General features: G+C 31.6%; 1 protein-coding gene across 1 annotated transcript in view; it reads right to left on the bottom strand.

Annotated features, from left to right (window-relative positions):
* LOC126973585 (leishmanolysin-like peptidase) overlaps positions 1-21,614 on the bottom strand; it is an 85,179-nt gene that overhangs the window by 25,305 nt on the left and 38,260 nt on the right. Inside the window, exons 6-11 of the mRNA XM_050820913.1 lie at positions 20,960-20,997; positions 20,015-20,158; positions 19,296-19,433; positions 17,047-17,112; positions 15,826-15,949; positions 14,110-14,211 (exon numbers count right to left, since the gene is read on the bottom strand). Of these exons, the coding sequence (XP_050676870.1) occupies positions 14,110-14,211; positions 15,826-15,949; positions 17,047-17,112; positions 19,296-19,433; positions 20,015-20,158; positions 20,960-20,997 (612 nt within the window). The remainder of the gene's footprint in view (positions 1-14,109; positions 14,212-15,825; positions 15,950-17,046; positions 17,113-19,295; positions 19,434-20,014; positions 20,159-20,959; positions 20,998-21,614) is intronic.

The raw sequence follows: 21,614 nt of genomic DNA, 5'->3' as shown, positions 1-21,614 counted from the left end.
ATTAATTTGGGAGCACTGTAAGTGTGTGCACTAGACAAAGGAAGTGTCATCTGTAATACATTTGGCTAAACGGGGCTTGAATAAATTAAAAGTGCCTGCATCTTTGATATCCGAAGATAGTCCTTGTGCAGTTTAGCACCTTCATACGTAATTATTTCAGTGCATAATAATAATTGGTCCTTGGCCTTTGGTAATATGAATATATTATGTATTGGTCATAACTGCGTCTATTTTCTATTATTATTAATAAATATACAACGATTAACTTTTTCAGTATAATAGATTGCTGTAAAGATATTCAAAAAATTCAAAATTCAAATATTTTTATTCAAACGTCAAAAACTACCACCCATTCAAAAGAGACTGCCTCAGACCTGAGAAGAATGGGCGCAAGAAACTCAGCGGGCTTTTTTTTAAATATAAAATATGGATTACAATGTGATATCGTACAATAAACATTTATAATTAAAGAGCCTGACGGTGTTCGCTTTATTCCCAGTACGTGGAGTCATTAAGAAAATCGTTTATGCTATAATAACCTTTCCCACACAAACGTTTTTTAACAATTCTTTTAAATTTCGTAACACATTTGTTTCGTACATTTTCTGGGATCATATTGTAGAAGCATATACATCGCCCAACAAAAGACTTACTAACTCGACCCAACCGAGTAGTAGGCATAACAAGTTTATGTTTGTTCCTCGTGTTAACATTTTGAATGTCACCGTTTCTAGAAAATTCCTCAATGTGCTTACGTACTTACGTTTACGTACGTATTACTATGAAAATAACTAAAGTATTGTATCACAACACAATTACATGATTTTTATAATGATGAAAAATCAATGAAAGAATCTGGGTTAAGTAAAAAAAGTATTTCTTTTTCTGGCAACACTATTAAAACAACACAGAACAAATGCCTATGGACTTGCATCCCGTGCCACTAAATAAATTAAAAAAAAAAACACAGAACAAACATAAACTACAGAACTATTAACAACAAAAGTCAAAACGTAACAATGAAAACTTCCAAAACAAAGCAGTGATAGCACGAAGATATCACGACATGTACCTAACCTAACCTAAACTAACGGCAAACCACACTGACGCAACAGGACGAGCGCGAGGGGGTGAAAGGGGAACGGGAGGGGGCTTCACGTTCCAATGAGGTTCAATAAATGTTGCCGTGTATTAATCCTCCACCAAAAAAAAATTTCCTCCTCAACAAAATATGTGTTCGTAATTTCAGATAGCTTTAAAAATAGCAATACGTCTACAATAGATTTTTTAATGGAAGCAGAGGCTTAACGAGCCAATCAAAATAATTTACGGCCGTTTTCAATAACCTATCTATCCTTAGTTTAACTAACGGATGCATTGCTGTCACCGTTTAATGACAAGATCTTATCTATCCCTAGTTATGTCCAATATAGTTATGGTTTAATGCTATGTGTCAATAGGTTATTGAAATGTAAGTAAGCGTAAAAGGATAGATTTGTCTACCTCTAGTAAGTTAAATTAAGGACAGGTAGGTTATTGAAAACGGCCGTTAACGGATGGCCTTAAAGTACTGCGTGTACTCAACACGTCGTGCCGTGAATGCAAAATGAAAAAGTCTTTAGTGGTATGTAATCATAATCAATTGTAAGATCCTTTAGATTGAGCCAAAAACTGAGAGTCGAACAAGACGTACCAAGATTTACGGTCGATGCGTCACTCGGACGGTTAGCTCTATTGGTAAGAGAGCTCGGACAGAACCAGAAGGGGCGCGGGTTCGAGTCCCGCATCGTTCATAAATTTTGGTTACAAATTTAATTTATGTTCTGATTATAACCTGACCAATCACGGTAAGTTGTGATCATTACCTGACTAATTACGATATGTTGTGATCATTACCTGACTAATTACGATATGTTGTGATCTTTACCTGACTAATTACGATATGTTGTGATCTTTACCTGACTAATTACGATATATTGTGATCATTACCTGACTAATTACGATATATTGTGATCATTAACTATTTACGAAATGATGTAATCATTAACTAATTACGATATGTTGTGATCATTACCTGACTAATTACGATATATTGTGATCATTAACTATTTACGAAATGATGTAATCATTAACTAATTACGATATGTTGTGATCATTACCTGACTAATTACGATATGTTGTGATCTTTACCTGACTAATTACGATATATTGTGATCATTAACTATTTACGAAATGATGTAATCATTAACTAATTACGATATGTTGTGATCTTTACCTGACTAATTACGATATGTTGTGATCATTACCTGACTAATTACGATATATTGTGATCATTAACTATTTACGAAATGATGTAATCATTAACTAATTACGATATATTGTGATCATTACCTGACTAATTACGATATATTGTGATCATTAACTATTTACGAAATGATGTAATCATTAACTAATTACGATATGTTGTGATCTTTACCTGACTAATTACGATATATTGTGATCATTAACTATTTACGAAATGATGTAATCATTAACTAATTACGATATGTTGTGATCATTACCTGACTAATTACGATATATTGTGATCATTACCTGACTAATTACGATATATTGTGATCATTAACTAATTACGATATATTGTGATCATTACCTGACTAATTACGATATGTTGTGATCATTAACTATTTACGAAATGATGTAATCATTAACTAATTACGATATGTTGTGATCATTACCTGACTAATTACGATATATTGTGATCTTTACCTGACTAATTACGATATATTGTGATCATTAACTATTTACGAAATGATGTAATCATTAACTAATTACGATATGTTGTGATCATTACCTGACTAATTACGATATGTTGTGATCATTACCTGACTAATTACGATATATTGTGATCATTACCTGACTAATTACGATATATTGTGATCATTAACTATTTACGAAATGATGTAATCATTAACTAATTACGATATGTTGTGATCATTACCTGACTAATTACGATATGTTGTGATCATTACCTGACTAATTACGATATATTGTGATCATTACCTGACTAATTACGATATATTGTGATCATTAACTATTTACGAAATGATGTAATCATTAACTAATTACGATATGTTGTGATCATTACCTGACTAATTACGATATATTGTGATCATTACCTGACTAATTACGATATATTGTGATCATTAACTATTTACGAAATGATGTAATCATTAACTAATTACGATATGTTGTGATCATTACCTGACTAATTACGATATATTGTGATCATTAACTATTTACGAAATGATGTAATCATTAACTAATTACGATATGTTGTGATCTTTACCTGACTAATTACGATATATTGTGATCATTAACTATTTACGAAATGATGTAATCATTAACTAATTACGATATGTTGTGATCTTTACCTGACTAATTACGATATATTGTGATCATTAACTATTTACGAAATGATGTAATCATTAACTAATTACGATATGTTGTGATCATTAACTATTTACGAAATGATGTAATCATTAACTATTTACGAAATGATGTAATCATTAACTAATTACGATATATTGTGATCATTAACTATTTACGAAATGATGTAATCATTAACTATTTACGAAATGATGTAATCATTAACTAATTACGATATATTGTGATCATTAACTATTTACGAAATGATGTAATCATTAACTAATTACGATATGTTGTGATCATTACCTGACTAATTACGATATATTGTGATCATTAACTATTTACGAAATGATGTAATCATTAACTAATTACGATATATTGTGATCATTAACTATTTACGAAATGATGTAATCATTAACTAATTACGATATATTGTGATCATTAACTATTTACGAAATGATGTAATCATTAACTAATTACGATATGTTGTGATCATTACCTGACTAATTACGATATATTGTGATCATTACCTGACTAATTACGATATATTGTGATCATTAACTAATTACGATATATTGTGATCATTAACTAATTACGATATGTTGTGATCATTACCTGACTAATTACGATATGTTGTGATCATTACCTGACTAATTACGATATATTGTGATCATTAACTATTTACGAAATGATGTAATCATTAACTAATTACGATATGTTGTGATCATTACCTGACTAATTACGATATATTGTGATCATTAACTATTTACGAAATGATGTAATCATTAACTAATTACGATATGTTGTGATCATTACCTGACTAATTACGATATATTGTGATCTTTACCTGACTAATTACGATATATTGTGATCATTAACTATTTACGAAATGATGTAATCATTAACTAATTACGATATGTTGTGATCATTACCTGACTAATTACGATATATTGTGATCTTTACCTGACTAATTACGATATATTGTGATCATTAACTATTTACGAAATGATGTAATCATTAACTAATTACGATATGTTGTGATCATTACCTGACTAATTACGATATATTGTGATCATTAACTATTTACGAAATGATGTAATCATTAACTATTTACGAAATGATGTAATCATTAACTAATTACGATATGTTGTGATCATTACCTGACTAATTACGATATGTTGTGATCATTACCTGACTAATTACGATATATTGTGATCATTACCTGACTAATTACGATATATTGTGATCATTAACTATTTACGAAATGATGTAATCATTAACTAATTACGATATGTTGTGATCATTACCTGACTAATTACGATATATTGTGATCATTAACTATTTACGAAATGATGTAATCATTAACTAATTACGATATGTTGTGATCTTTACCTGACTAATTACGATATATTGTGATCATTAACTATTTACGAAATGATGTAATCATTAACTAATTACGATATGTTGTGATCATTACCTGACTAATTACGATATGTTGTGATCTTTACCTGACTAATTACGATATATTGTGATCTTTACCTGACTAATTACGATATGTTGTGATCTTTACCTGACTAATTACGATATATTGTGATCATTAACTATTTACGAAATGATGTAATCATTAACTAATTACGATATATTGTGATCATTACCTGACTAATTACGATATGTTGTGATCTTTACCTGACTAATTACGATATATTGTGATCATTAACTATTTACGAAATGATGTAATCATTAACTAATTACGATATGTTGTGATCATTACCTGACTAATTACGATATATTGTGATCATTAACTATTTACGAAATGATGTAATCATTAACTAATTACGATATGTTGTGATCTTTACCTGACTAATTACGATATATTGTGATCATTAACTATTTACGAAATGATGTAATCATTAACTAATTACGATATGTTGTGATCATTACCTGACTAATTACGATATATTGTGATCTTTACCTGACTAATTACGATATATTGTGATCATTAACTATTTACGAAATGATGTAATCATTAACTAATTACGATATGTTGTGATCATTACCTGACTAATTACGATATGTTGTGATCATTACCTGACTAATTACGATATATTGTGATCATTACCTGACTAATTACGATATATTGTGATCATTAACTATTTACGAAATGATGTAATCATTAACTAATTACGATATGTTGTGATCATTACCTGACTAATTACGATATGTTGTGATCATTACCTGACTAATTACGATATATTGTGATCATTACCTGACTAATTACGATATATTGTGATCATTAACTATTTACGAAATGATGTAATCATTAACTAATTACGATATGTTGTGATCATTACCTGACTAATTACGATATATTGTGATCATTACCTGACTAATTACGATATATTGTGATCATTAACTATTTACGAAATGATGTAATCATTAACTAATTACGATATGTTGTGATCATTACCTGACTAATTACGATATATTGTGATCATTAACTATTTACGAAATGATGTAATCATTAACTAATTACGATATGTTGTGATCTTTACCTGACTAATTACGATATATTGTGATCATTAACTATTTACGAAATGATGTAATCATTAACTAATTACGATATGTTGTGATCTTTACCTGACTAATTACGATATATTGTGATCATTAACTATTTACGAAATGATGTAATCATTAACTAATTACGATATGTTGTGATCATTACCTGACTAATTACGATATGTTGTGATCTTTACCTGACTAATTACGATATATTGTGATCTTTACCTGACTAATTACGATATGTTGTGATCTTTACCTGACTAATTACGATATATTGTGATCATTAACTATTTACGAAATGATGTAATCATTAACTAATTACGATATATTGTGATCATTACCTGACTAATTACGATATGTTGTGATCTTTACCTGACTAATTACGATATATTGTGATCTTTACCTGACTAATTACGATATGTTGTGATCTTTACCTGACTAATTACGATATATTGTGATCATTAACTATTTACGAAATGATGTAATCATTAACTAATTACGATATGTTGTGATCATTACCTGACTAATTACGATATGTTGTGATCTTTACCTGACTAATTACGATATATTGTGATCTTTACCTGACTAATTACGATATGTTGTGATCTTTACCTGACTAATTACGATATATTGTGATCATTAACTATTTACGAAATGATGTAATCATTAACTAATTACGATATGTTGTGATCATTACCTGACTAATTACGATATGTTGTGATCATTACCTGACTAATTACGATATGTTGTGATCTTTACCTGACTAATTACGATATATTGTGATCATTAACTATTTACGAAATGATGTAATCATTAACTAATTACGATATGTTGTGATCTTTACCTGACTAATTACGATATATTGTGATCATTAACTATTTACGAAATGATGTAATCATTAACTAATTACGATATGTTGTGATCATTACCTGACTAATTACGATATGTTGTGATCATTACCTGACTAATTACGATATGTTGTGATCTTTACCTGACTAATTACGATATATTGTGATCATTAACTATTTACGAAATGATGTAATCATTAACTAATTACGATATGTTGTGATCATTACCTGACTAATTACGATATATTGTGATCATTAACTATTTACGAAATGATGTAATCATTAACTAATTACGATATGTTGTGATCATTACCTGACTAATTACGATATGTTGTGATCTTTACCTGACTAATTACGATATATTGTGATCATTAACTATTTACGAAATGATGTAATCATTAACTAATTACGATATGTTGTGATCATTACCTGACTAATTACGATATGTTGTGATCATTACCTGACTAATTACGATACATTGTGATCATTAACTATTTACGAAATGATGTAATCATTAACTAATTACGATATGTTGTGATCATTACCTGACTAATTACGATATGTTGTGATCATTACCTGACTAATTACGATATATTGTGATCATTAACTATTTACGAAATGATGTAATCATTAACTAATTACGATATGTTGTGATCTTTACCTGACTAATTACGATATATTGTGATCTTTACCTGACTAATTACGATATATTGTGATCATTAACTATTTACGAAATGATGTAATCATTAACTAATTACGATATGTTGTGATCATTACCTGACTAATTACGATATGTTGTGATCATTACCTGACTAATTACGATATATTGTGATCATTAACTATTTACGAAATGATGTAATCATTAACTAATTACGATATGTTGTGATCATTACCTGACTAATTACGATATGTTGTGATCTTTACCTGACTAATTACGATATATTGTGATCATTAACTATTTACGAAATGATGTAATCATTAACTAATTACGATATGTTGTGATCATTACCTGACTAATTACGATATATTGTGATCATTAACTATTTACGAAATGATGTAATCATTAACTAATTACGATATATTGTGATCTTTACCTGACTAATTACGATATATTGTGATCATTACCTGACTAATTACGATATGTTGTGATCATTACCTGACTAATTACGATATATTGTGATCATTAACTATTTACGAAATGATGTAATCATTAACTAATTACGATATGTTGTGATCATTACCTGACTAATTACGATATGTTGTGATCTTTACCTGACTAATTACGATATATTGTGATCATTAACTATTTACGAAATGATGTAATCATTAACTAATTACGATATGTTGTGATCATTACCTGACTAATTACGATATATTGTGATCATTAACTATTTACGAAATGATGTAATCATTAACTAATTACGATATGTTGTGATCATTACCTGACTAATTACGATATATTGTGATCATTAACTATTTACGAAATGATGTAATCATTAACTAATTACGATATGTTGTGATCATTACCTGACTAATTACGATATGTTGTGATCTTTACCTGACTAATTACGATATGTTGTGATCTTTACCTGACTAATTACGATATATTGTGATCATTAACTAATTACGATATATTGTGATCATTACCTGACTAATTACGATATGTTGTGATCTTTACCTGACTAATTACGATATATTGTGATCATTAACTATTTACGAAATGATGTAATCATTAACTAATTACGATATGTTGTGATCATTACCTGACTAATTACGATATATTGTGATCATTAACTATTTACGAAATGATGTAATCATTAACTAATTACGATATGTTGTGATCATTACCTGACTAATTACGATATATTGTGATCATTAACTAATTACGATATATTGTGATCATTACCTGACTAATTACGATATGTTGTGATCTTTACCTGACTAATTACGATATATTGTGATCATTAACTATTTACGAAATGATGTAATCATTAACTAATTACGATATATTGTGATCTTTACCTGACTAATTACGATATATTGTGATCATTACCTGACTAATTACGATATGTTGTGATCATTACCTGACTAATTACGATATATTGTGATCATTAACTATTTACGAAATGATGTAATCATTAACTAATTACGATATGTTGTGATCATTACCTGACTAATTACGATATGTTGTGATCTTTACCTGACTAATTACGATATATTGTGATCATTAACTATTTACGAAATGATGTAATCATTAACTAATTACGATATGTTGTGATCATTACCTGACTAATTACGATATATTGTGATCATTAACTATTTACGAAATGATGTAATCATTAACTAATTACGATATGTTGTGATCATTACCTGACTAATTACGATATATTGTGATCATTAACTATTTACGAAATGATGTAATCATTAACTAATTACGATATGTTGTGATCATTACCTGACTAATTACGATATGTTGTGATCTTTACCTGACTAATTACGATATGTTGTGATCTTTACCTGACTAATTACGATATATTGTGATCATTAACTATTTACGAAATGATGTAATCATTAACTAATTACGATATGTTGTGATCATTACCTGACTAATTACGATATGTTGTGATCTTTACCTGACTAATTACGATATGTTGTGATCTTTACCTGACTAATTACGATATATTGTGATCATTAACTATTTACGAAATGATGTAATCATTAACTAATTACGATATGTTGTGATCTTTACCTGACTAATTACGATATGTTGTGATCATTAACTATTTACGAAATGATGTAATCATTAACTAATTACGATATGTTGTGATCATTACCTGACTAATTACGATATGTTGTGATCTTTACCTGACTAATTACGATATGTTGTGATCTTTACCTGACTAATTACGATATTTTGTGATCATTGACTCATTACGATCTGTTGTGATCATTAACTAATTACGATATCTTGTGATCATTAACTAATTATGATATGTTGTGATCATTACCTGACTAATTACGATATATTGTGATCATTAACTATTTACGAAATGATGTAATCATTAACTAATTACGATATGTTGTGATCTTTACCTGACTAATTACGATATGTTGTGATCTTTACCTGACTAATTACGATATATTGTGATCATTAACTATTTACGAAATGATGTAATCATTAACTAATTACGATATGTTGTGATCTTTACCTGACTAATTACGATATGTTGTGATCATTACCTGACTAATTACGATATGTTGTGATCTTTACCTGACTAATTACGATATATTGTGATCTTTACCTGACTAATTACGATATATTGTGATCATTAACTATTTACGAAATGATGTAATCATTAACTAATTACGATATGTTGTGATCATTACCTGACTAATTACGATATATTGTGATCATTACCTGACTAATTACGATATATTGTGATCATTAACTATTTACGAAATGATGTAATCATTAACTAATTACGATATGTTGTGATCTTTACCTGACTAATTACGATATATTGTGATCATTAACTATTTACGAAATGATGTAATCATTAACTAATTACGATATATTGTGATCATTAACTATTTACGAAATGATGTAATCATTAACTAATTACGATATGTTGTGATCATTACCTGACTAATTACGATATATTGTGATCATTACCTGACTAATTACGATATATTGTGATCATTAACTATTTACGAAATGATGTAATCATTAACTAATTACGATATGTTGTGATCTTTACCTGACTAATTACGATATATTGTGATCATTAACTATTTACGAAATGATGTAATCATTAACTAATTACGATATGTTGTGATCATTACCTGACTAATTACGATATATTGTGATCATTACCTGACTAATTACGATATATTGTGATCATTAACTATTTACGAAATGATGTAATCATTAACTAATTACGATATGTTGTGATCATTACCTGACTAATTACGATATATTGTGATCATTAACTATTTACGAAATGATGTAATCATTAACTAATTACGATATGTTGTGATCATTACCTGACTAATTACGATATGTTGTGATCATTACCTGACTAATTACGATATATTGTGATCATTAACTATTTACGAAATGATGTAATCATTAACTAATTACGATATGTTGTGATCTTTACCTGACTAATTACGATATATTGTGATCATTAACTATTTACGAAATGATGTAATCATTAACTAATTACGATATGTTGTGATCATTACCTGACTAATTACGATATATTGTGATCATTACCTGACTAATTACGATATGTTGTGATCATTGACTATTTACGAAATGATGTAATCATTAACTAATTACGATATGTTGTGATCATTACCTGACTAATTACGATATGTTGTGATCTTTACCTGACTAATTACGATATATTGTGATCATTAACTATTTACGAAATGATGTAATCATTAACTAATTACGATATATTGTGATCATTAACTATTTACGAAATGATGTAATCATTAACTAATTACGATATATTGTGATCATTACCTGACTAATTACGATATATTGTGATCATTAACTATTTACGAAATGATGTAATCATTAACTAATTACGATATGTTGTGATCTTTACCTGACTAATTACGATATGTTGTGATCTTTACCTGACTAATTACGATATATTGTGATCATTAACTATTTACGAAATGATGTAATCATTAACTAATTACGATATGTTGTGATCATTACCTGACTAATTACGATATATTGTGATCATTAACTATTTACGAAATGATGTAATCATTAACTAATTACGATATATTGTGATCATTACCTGACTAATTACGATATATTGTGATCATTAACTATTTACGAAATGATGTAATCATTAACTAATTACGATATGTTGTGATCATTACCTGACTAATTACGATATATTGTGATCATTAACTATTTACGAAATGATGTAATCATTAACTAATTACGATATGTTGTGATCTTTACCTGACTAATTACGATATGTTGTGATCTTTACCTGACTAATTACGATATATTGTGATCATTAACTATTTACGAAATGATGTAATCATTAACTAATTACGATATGTTGTGATCATTACCTGACTAATTACGATATATTGTGATCATTAACTATTTACGAAATGATGTAATCATTAACTAATTACGATATGTTGTGATCTTTACCTGACTAATTACGATATATTGTGATCATTAACTATTTACGAAATGATGTAATCATTAACTAATTACGATATGTTGTGATCATTACCTGACTAATTACGATATATTGTGATCATTAACTATTTACGAAATGATGTAATCATTAACTAATTACGATATATTGTGATCATTAACTATTTACGAAATGATGTAATCATTAACTAATTACGATATATTGTGATCATTAACTATTTACGAAATGATGTAATCATTAACTAATTACGATATGTTGTGATCATTACCTGACTAATTACGATATATTGTGATCATTAACTATTTACGAAATGATGTAATCATTAACTAATTACGATATGTTGTGATCATTACCTGACTAATTACGATATGTTGTGATCTTTACCTGACTAATTACGATATATTGTGATCATTAACTATTTACGAAATGATGTAATCATTAACTAATTACGATATGTTGTGATCTTTACCTGACTAATTACGATATATTGTGATCATTAACTATTTACGAAATGATGTAATCATTAACTAATTACGATATGTTGTGATCATTACCTGACTAATTACGATATATTGTGATCATTACCTGACTAATTACGATATATTGTGATCATTAACTAATTACGATATATTGTGATCATTACCTGACTAATTACGATATATTGTGATCATTAACTATTTACGAAATGATGTAATCATTAACTAATTACGATATGTTGTGATCTTTACCTGACTAATTACGATATATTGTGATCATTAACTATTTACGAAATGATGTAATCATTAACTAATTACGATATATTGTGATCATTAACTATTTACGAAATGATGTAATCATTAACTAATTACGATATATTGTGATCATTAACTATTTACGAAATGATGTAATCATTAACTAATTACGATATGTTGTGATCTTTACCTGACTAATTACGATATATTGTGATCTTTACCTGACTAATTACGATATGTTGTGATCTTTACCTGACTAATTACGATATATTGTGATCTTTACCTGACTAATTACGATATGTTGTGATCATTACCTGACTAATTACGATATATTGTGATCATTAACTATTTACGAAATGATGTAATCATTAACTAATTACGATATGTTGTGATCATTACCTGACTAATTACGATATATTGTGATCATTACCTGACTAATTACGATATGTTGTGATCTTTACCTGACTAATTACGATATATTGTGATCATTAACTATTTACGAAATGATGTAATCATTAACTAATTACGATATATTGTGATCATTACCTGACTAATTACGATATGTTGTGATCTTTACCTGACTAATTACGATATATTGTGATCATTACCTGACTAATTACGATATGTTGTGATCTTTACCTGACTAATTACGATATATTGTGATCATTAACTATTTACGAAATGATGTAATCATTAACTAATTACGATATATTGTGATCATTACCTGACTAATTACGATATGTTGTGATCATTACCTGACTAATTACGATATGTTGTGATCTTTACCTGACTAATTACGATATATTGTGATCATTAACTAATAAGAGATATGTTGTGGTCATAAACTAATTACGATATGTTGTGATCATTAACTAATAAGAGATATGTTGTGGTCATAAACTAATTACGATATGTTGTGATCATTAACTAATAAGAGATATGTTGTGGTCATAAACTAATTACGATATGTTGTGATCATTAACTAATAAGAGATATGTTGTGGTCATAAACTAATTACGATATATTGTGATCATTAACTAATAAGAGATATGTTGTGGTCATAAACTAATTACGATATGTTGTGATCATTAACTAATAAGAGATATGTTGTGGTCATAAACTAATTATGATATGTTGTGATCATTAACTAATTACGATATGTTGTGATCATTACCTGACTAATTACGATATATTGTGATCATAACTTTACGAATTACGATATGTTGACTGACATTACTTGAAAAATTAACATAAAGTACCACCGCTCATCTTGGTTTTTTGACTGAATAATTTCCATTGCTAATAGTACTAGGAGACATGGTTATAAAATCAATGTGTGAAACGCACCTCAAACAATCGCTTTTCCCAGTGCGTCAGCGCTGTCCCATCGCCACCTTGGTCTTCCAGTTCAGCACCCTCCAGTGTTGAACAGTTGAAATGATCTCGGACCTATAAAACAATAACATACATTTTTTATTAAAAGGCACAAAGGCATAAAAGGAATTTGTTTTCACAAAATTGATTCCTTTAGAATTATTTTCGTTGTCATTTCTAATATACGAGCTACTACTACCGCTTCGGAAACAAATGGCGCTCTGAGAGAGATGAAGCGGCGCAAGAAACTCTCCCAGCATTCATGTTTTTGCGCTCTTTTTAATAATTTATACAATATCGTTCTGTCATAGCTATTTTATTTATGGAATCGGAGGACACACGAGCGTACGGGTCACCTGGTGTTAAGTGATCACATACAATTCCCTTGCAACACCAGAGGCATCACAGGAGCATTGACGGCCTTTAAGGAAGGTGTACGCGCTTATTTTGAAGGTACCCATGTCGTATCGTCCCGGAAACACCGCACAAGGAAGCTCATTCCACAGCTTTGTAGTACGTGGAAGAAAGCTCCCTGAAAACTGCACTGTGGAGGACCGCGACACTGTTACTATTGCTATAAAATAATCATAATTTAATCCCAGGCTGTCCGATCACTTAGATATTCAGCTTTTTTTTTAAAGAAAATAAAGGACAAGACGAGCAGGACGTCCAGCTGATGGTAATTGATACGCCCTGCCCATTACAATGCAGTGCCGCTCAGGATTCTTGAAAAACCCCAAAAATTCTGAGCGGCACTACAACTGCGCGCTGTGGAGTAATAGGATTTATTCGTTCAATAACTGGTGAAAGTTCTTCTGATCACGACAAAGACTTCAGATAGAAAATTGCAAATAACAAAAAAATCAATTATTAATTAGATTAATTAAAAATATTAAGACTGACACAGTTTATATGTTAACTGTTATGTCATTACGTATTACTTTAAAATAAACAAATTTCCAAATAAAAAAAAAAAAAAAAAAAATCCAAAACATGTTGGTGATGGATTTTCATAAAAATTTTCCAAAAAATGTTTTTTTTTTGTAGGAAAATAAGCGACGAGACGAGCAGGACGTTCAGCTGATCCGTGTAAACAGATTTATTGAATAAAGGTCCACTCACAGAGATTTTTTTTAAAACCATCAAAAATAGCCAAGTTTATTTAAAAAAGGATGATTTGTTGTTGTCGCGCATGCAACACTCAAAATGTCCTAATTGGGACGCATTTTGACAGTATATGCCGTTTGACAGTGACATTAGCTGCCTTATCATGACAGTCTTTTTAATGACAATAAGGGACTGGTCCCTGGTCATCTGGATGAGCAGGACGTTCAGCTGATGGTATTTGATACGCCCTGACCATTACAATGCAGTAATGCACTCTTCACCTTGAGATGTTAAGTCTCATTTGCCCAGTAATGTCACTAGCTATAGCGCCCTTCAGACCGAAACACAATAATGCTTATACATTTCTGCTCCACGACAGATAAACGTGCCGTTGTGGTACCCATAATCTAGACGGCATCCTGTACAAAAGAGCCTCCCACTAATAAATGTCATAAGTCGCCTCTTACGATGCTTCTCGCCCTTGGGTCTGGGACTTCCCTATTCTTGTTATGCCCGGGGAGGCACAGGGCATAAATGTCATCGTAAATGACTGACACAGGTGTGTATGATTAACAATCGTACCTCTCGAACAACCCTGGGAGTGACAATCATGTGGAATGTCCTCTCCATGTACCCTCCACGAATCATCCATTTCGGTCGCGTTATATTCTTCACAACTCGCTCCGACCATTTGTGAATCTGCAACCTGGACATCAAAGTGATCAATGTAAAAAAGTAACTTTTATTTTTTTTATTAATTACTGTAGAATATTCACAGAATGAAAATTATTTGAAACGCATCTACGAAATTCATAGACAGCCCGTTGAAAATCTTCATTAGTTAGAGTAATTAGTTAATTTAAATTATTATAATTTAAATTATAAAAAAATTCATAAGTTAGAGTCATCATCTAATTTAAATTATAGAAAACTTCATAAGTAAGAGTATTCAACTTAATTAAATTACCTACAATAGCTAGTTGAATTTTTCATTTAATTGATTAATAAGCTAATTTAAATAAAAAGGGGTTGTTTGGTTTTATGAAACCACGGTAAAAGTGAAACTTTATTTCACATTATAGACATTTAACTAAAAATTTTTGGAATAATATTCCATAAAGGGTATAAAAATCGCTTTCTCAATCTTAATTTTATACTTGGAAAATTGGAATGATAATGGGAAATAATAAAAGTAGACTAAGTCTCCAACTAAATGAGTAATAGTCTATACACTACACGAACTATAGGCGCCGCCCAACCGTCACGCGACATGCAACACACAGACGAAAAAGTTTGAGACGACGTAATAAAAGTTTCACTTTAACAAGAGCTCACAGAAATGATCCAATCATTGAAGTGATAAACTAATTTAAATTATACTTAAACTTCGTGTAATACGAGTATTTTCAATTAATCGGTACATTTGTTGCATACCAAAACTAATGGCACAAGACGTCATGCCCCCGCGCCGTGGTATGCCATAGATCGGCGCCATTTTGGCACGCGCGCAGCGTTTATTTTACATGTATTAATAGATTGCTTATAATAAGAATGATATGAGAGAATATATAAGAAAACAATTGAAACAAGCTGTAAGACCATGCAAAATAAACTATCTTATAAACAAAATGAGAGTCAGAACTTGGTCAGGGCCTGGTGTGCCAAACGGCACTTCCGATTTTGGTGTGTATGAAAGATCTAGTGCCAAACGGCATTTCCCGATTTCGAAAGGTCGTCATTTCGTAATTTTTTTTTGCAATTTATTTAATGGTATTGGTGTGAGTCTATAGGGGCCAAGCTTACTCGTCATCTAACGGTGGGTTGCCAGTGTCCTGTCGCCTCTCCGTAAGAGGCTCTCCGTTGTCGTCTCTGTAAAGAAAATATCATTTTTTAATTAGACGCCCACTGCTGGACAAAGACCTCCCCCAAAGATCTCCACGAGACGATCGGTCCTGCCCTGCCCTCATCCAACGTATTCCGGCGATCTTGACCAGATCGGCGATCCATCTTGTGGGGGTCTACCAACACTGCGTCTTCCCGAACGTGGTCGCTAATCTAGGACTTTTCTGCCCCAGCGGCCATCTGTCAGTCGAACTATGTGCCCTGTTCACTGCCACTTCAGTTTCGCAATAATTTGGGCTACGTCAGTGACTTTGTTTTTTTTATACACTAAAAAATTTAAAATTACGATAAAATATCCCAAAATTCGGATTGTTGCTAAATTTTTCCAAAGGCCATTGATATCGTACAGTTCATTTGACATCATTATTGAAACCACTCAAAGCTGCATTCGTAGCGTGCCATTTTTTTGAGAGAGAAGAAGAGAGAAGACAGAAGACACAAATGAGCTAATGGGTCGCATGAACTTAAGTGATCACCAACGCGCACATTTTCTTGCAACACTGGAGAAATTGCAGGTGCGCTGTCGGCCTGTTAGAAAACTGTACGCGCTCTTTTGAAGGTACCCATGTCGTATTATCCCGGAAACACAGCACAAGGAAGCTCATTCCACAGCTTTGTTGGAAGAAAATTCATTGCAAACCGTACTGTGGAGAAACATTCAGATCAGATAGTGGTGATGATATTCAAAATGTGTTATATGTTTATAATTAACTCCGAGACATTAAGTTTTTTTTTATGGAATAGGATGACAAACGAGCGTACGGGTCATCTGGTGTTAAGTGATCACCGCCGCCCACATTCTCTTGCAATACCAGAGGAATCACAAGAGCGTTGCCGGCCCTTAAGGAAGGTGTACGCGCTTTTTTTGAAGGTACCCATGTCGTATCGTCTCGGAAACACCGCACAAGGAAGCTCATTCCACAGCTTTGTAGTACGTGGAAGAAAGCTCCTTGAAAACCGCACTGTGGAGGACCGCCACACATCCAGATGGTGGGGATGATATCCTAACTTGTGGCGTGTCGTGCGAAGGTGGAATTCGGCGGCAGTAATCAGGTTAAACAGCTCTTCTGAACACTCCCCGTGATAAATGCGGCTGATAAGTAAATAGACAATTATTTCTATTCCATTCTTCCTACTGTGGATTCTGTGGAAGACACACCACAGATTTGCCAGTATCACGTTAAAGTATATATATCAAGCTATGAGTATGTGTCTCCTAAGTTTATTGGTAATTATCGGTATTAAGATTACACCATACACCAAGTATAGTAACTAGACATCGGTTTGGCGTGGCCAACATGAGATAGATAATATCCTATAAATATATACTAGCTGACCCAGCAATCGCTGTATTGCCATATAAAGTAATAAATAAAAAAATCCATTGCCATCTCGCAACCCTATTGCGGATCTGTGGATGTAACAGAATAATATAAAAATTGCAATAGAAAAATAGGTGTTTATCGTAGACGGGTGAACATTTGAAGTTGTATGTATTTTTTTAAGTTGTATCATAAAAAAATAAAAAATAAATATATATCTAAAAATTAAAAAAAATGGGGTTGACTACCCTTAACATTTAGGGGGATGAAAAATAGATGTTTGAGATTCTCAGACCTACCCAATATGCACACAAAATTTCATGAGAATCGGTCAAGCCGTTTCGGAGGAGTTTAACTACAAACACCGCGACAAGAGAATTTTATATATTAGATATATATAGGTACATTATATAACACAAGTGTTCTTTCACTATCACTTTTACATCGTTTGTGTTTTACACAACATCGCACCATATTTCCTTCGATTCTACTTAAAATTGTCACTGATGTTGAATAAATAGAGGATATATTTTCATAAATATCACAACAACAATAGCTTATGTTTATAGACGCAAATAAAAGTAAACAAAATATCTGTGCAGCGCTGTCAAGTTTGTTTAGCACACCGGGTGTGCTCATTTTGACCTTGAAAATACCGGCACTCATGGCGAAACAAAAAATCTAATCACTCTATCTCATCTCTTTACATAAGACTCGCATAAGTTTTTCTTTTTCTCGTGTGAGTGAGACGGAGCTATCAATTAATCTAGTTACTATACTTGGTCTATGATACATGCTGTTATAACAAAAACAAAACCATACACTCACCTGTAGAATCCAAACAGTGACACACTGAAACCTAGAGCATGTAACATCTCATGTTTGACAGTTGACAGCACCGACGGCATGTCACGGTACTTAGTTGACAGCTCGCCGGGACAGAAGTTGGCGTGGCCTGCTACCGGTCTAGAAACAATTTCGCGCCTTTTTTTATGTCATTCATCTAAGTGTTCAAATCAAAAACTAAGTATACTAGCATAATTGACGAACCCTGTGTGAAAGTGAGATGACGATCTATACATAAAACCTAGGTGTGAGATAGAGACGAAATAGATGAAGACCGTGAAACTGTTTTGAAACAATTTAGTGTCCATTAGTCTCATTGTCATTAGTAAGTTGTTGAAATTTTCAATAATTAACTACTTAAGTCGACAATTATAGTATTAAAGTTTTTAACTCGGCATACTTCAATTAGTTTACAATTGCTACATTCACCATACTTCATACCATACCATGTGCCTACACCAGCGCCTCCGTGGAAGCTTTTTGAACTATTATTTGCAGCATAAGCTGGACTCTTTCTCAACTTTTCAACATCCATATCAGATGATTCTCCTTGCCTTTAACCTCCATAGTTTCATCGAGATCAAGAGACTGGCATTTGAACTGGTTTAAGTTAAAGTGAGTTTTGTTAACCTCAGTTAAAGCTGCACTGGTGAAATCGGGATTAAGAAATTGTAACTCCATGCTGTAAAGCTATAGCTCACCTGTCCAGCGCTGACTCCTGCTGACAATGTGACGCGTAGGCGACGGTGAGGCCTCTTCGACAGCGTTCTGTCTCCACGGCACTCACGTAAAGGACAAAATCAGCGTTCTCTACTCCAATGGCTTCGGATTTTGACACTGGAACAAATTTTTATTCAAAATAGGATATAACTTATTAAAACTCAAAAACTACCACGCATTCCAAAAGGTATGCCACACACCTTAGAAGAACGGACGCAAGAAACCCAGTGCGCTTCTTTATTTTTAATTTCATTTATTTTTCATTTATTATATTTAATTCAATTTTTTTTTATGGAATAGGAGGACAAACGAGCGTACGGGTCATCTGGTGTTAAGTGATCACCACCGCCCACATTCTCTTGCAACACCAGAGGAATCACAAGAGCGTTGCCGGCCTTAAAGGAAGGTGTACGCGCTTTTTTTGAAGGTACCCATTTCGTATTGTCCAGAATTCAAATTCAAATATTTTTACTTTTCTGCGGAAAAAGGCGCCGTTGTTGTACCCATAATCTAGTCGGCATCCTGTGCAAAGGAGCCTCCCACTATTTATTGTTTGTCTATTTCGAAAAGTCTATTTTAAGTCGTTTGTATTTATGTATACCAACTATATATTTCAAAGTGACATTTTTCTTTCAAATCTAAACAATTTGCTATTTTTTTAAAGTGTTAAACCTGACTACTGGGATTAATTACACAAGCGCTCTTACCGCTGAGCCAACCGTTCGAGTGACGTATCGTTGAAAAATCTCGGTATGTCTTATTCAACTCTCAGGTTGTGGCTTCATCTACAGGATCTACTTTTATTCTTTCATACCTCTTTCTTGCTGTTTAATTACTTACCAGGCGTTTCTGTGGTCTCATTGAGAGCGTTCTCCACCTCAGGAATATCGAAGTTTTCTTCAAATGGCATCATTCGGGGCAATGATCTACAGTTGTGTCCCGTGCTATTGCACACATAACATTCCTGGAAAGAAACAAATTTGAAATTTTTCTTTTGTTATTTCCATCGTGGCAACAAAAAACTGTCAGAATTATACCCAAATAAAATCATTTTTTTTATGAACGATGCGGGATACGAGCCCACGACCTCCGGCGTTCCGTGCCGGTGCTCTAACCAACTGAGCTAACCGTTCGAGTACCGCCTCATTATAAAATTCTGTTTGATTTGTTCAACTCTCAGGTTGTGGCTGGCTCATAAAAATTTTGTTTTTCCAATTTTATTTGTGTATTAATCAACATAACATATTGTTTAGAATTATAACCATCATAATTTCGTCAACAGGTGTAACACCAAAATCTTTGAAATCTGCTCTCAAACTTTTAGATCTTCACGAAAATACATATATTCCCTTACAAAAATCAATAATTATAGACACTTGCTCTATAGTCCGCCATTTTATGAACCCAACTTCTTTGACAATCCAAGACGAAAATCATACCAATCAACATTCATTAACACACAACTCATCAACACCACATCTTCATACGAAAAACACTTGAACCAAGTTACTTGACATATGCCCGTACTTAGGTCCATTTTTTTGTATGGAATAGGAGGGTAAACGAGCGTACGGGTCACCT

This window comes from Leptidea sinapis, chromosome 2, assembly GCF_905404315.1.
Source record: "Leptidea sinapis chromosome 2, ilLepSina1.1, whole genome shotgun sequence".
Taxonomy (NCBI): domain Eukaryota; kingdom Metazoa; phylum Arthropoda; class Insecta; order Lepidoptera; family Pieridae; genus Leptidea; species Leptidea sinapis.
Note: the sequence above shows the minus strand (reverse complement) of the source record. Positions and strands in the feature narration are given on the sequence as shown.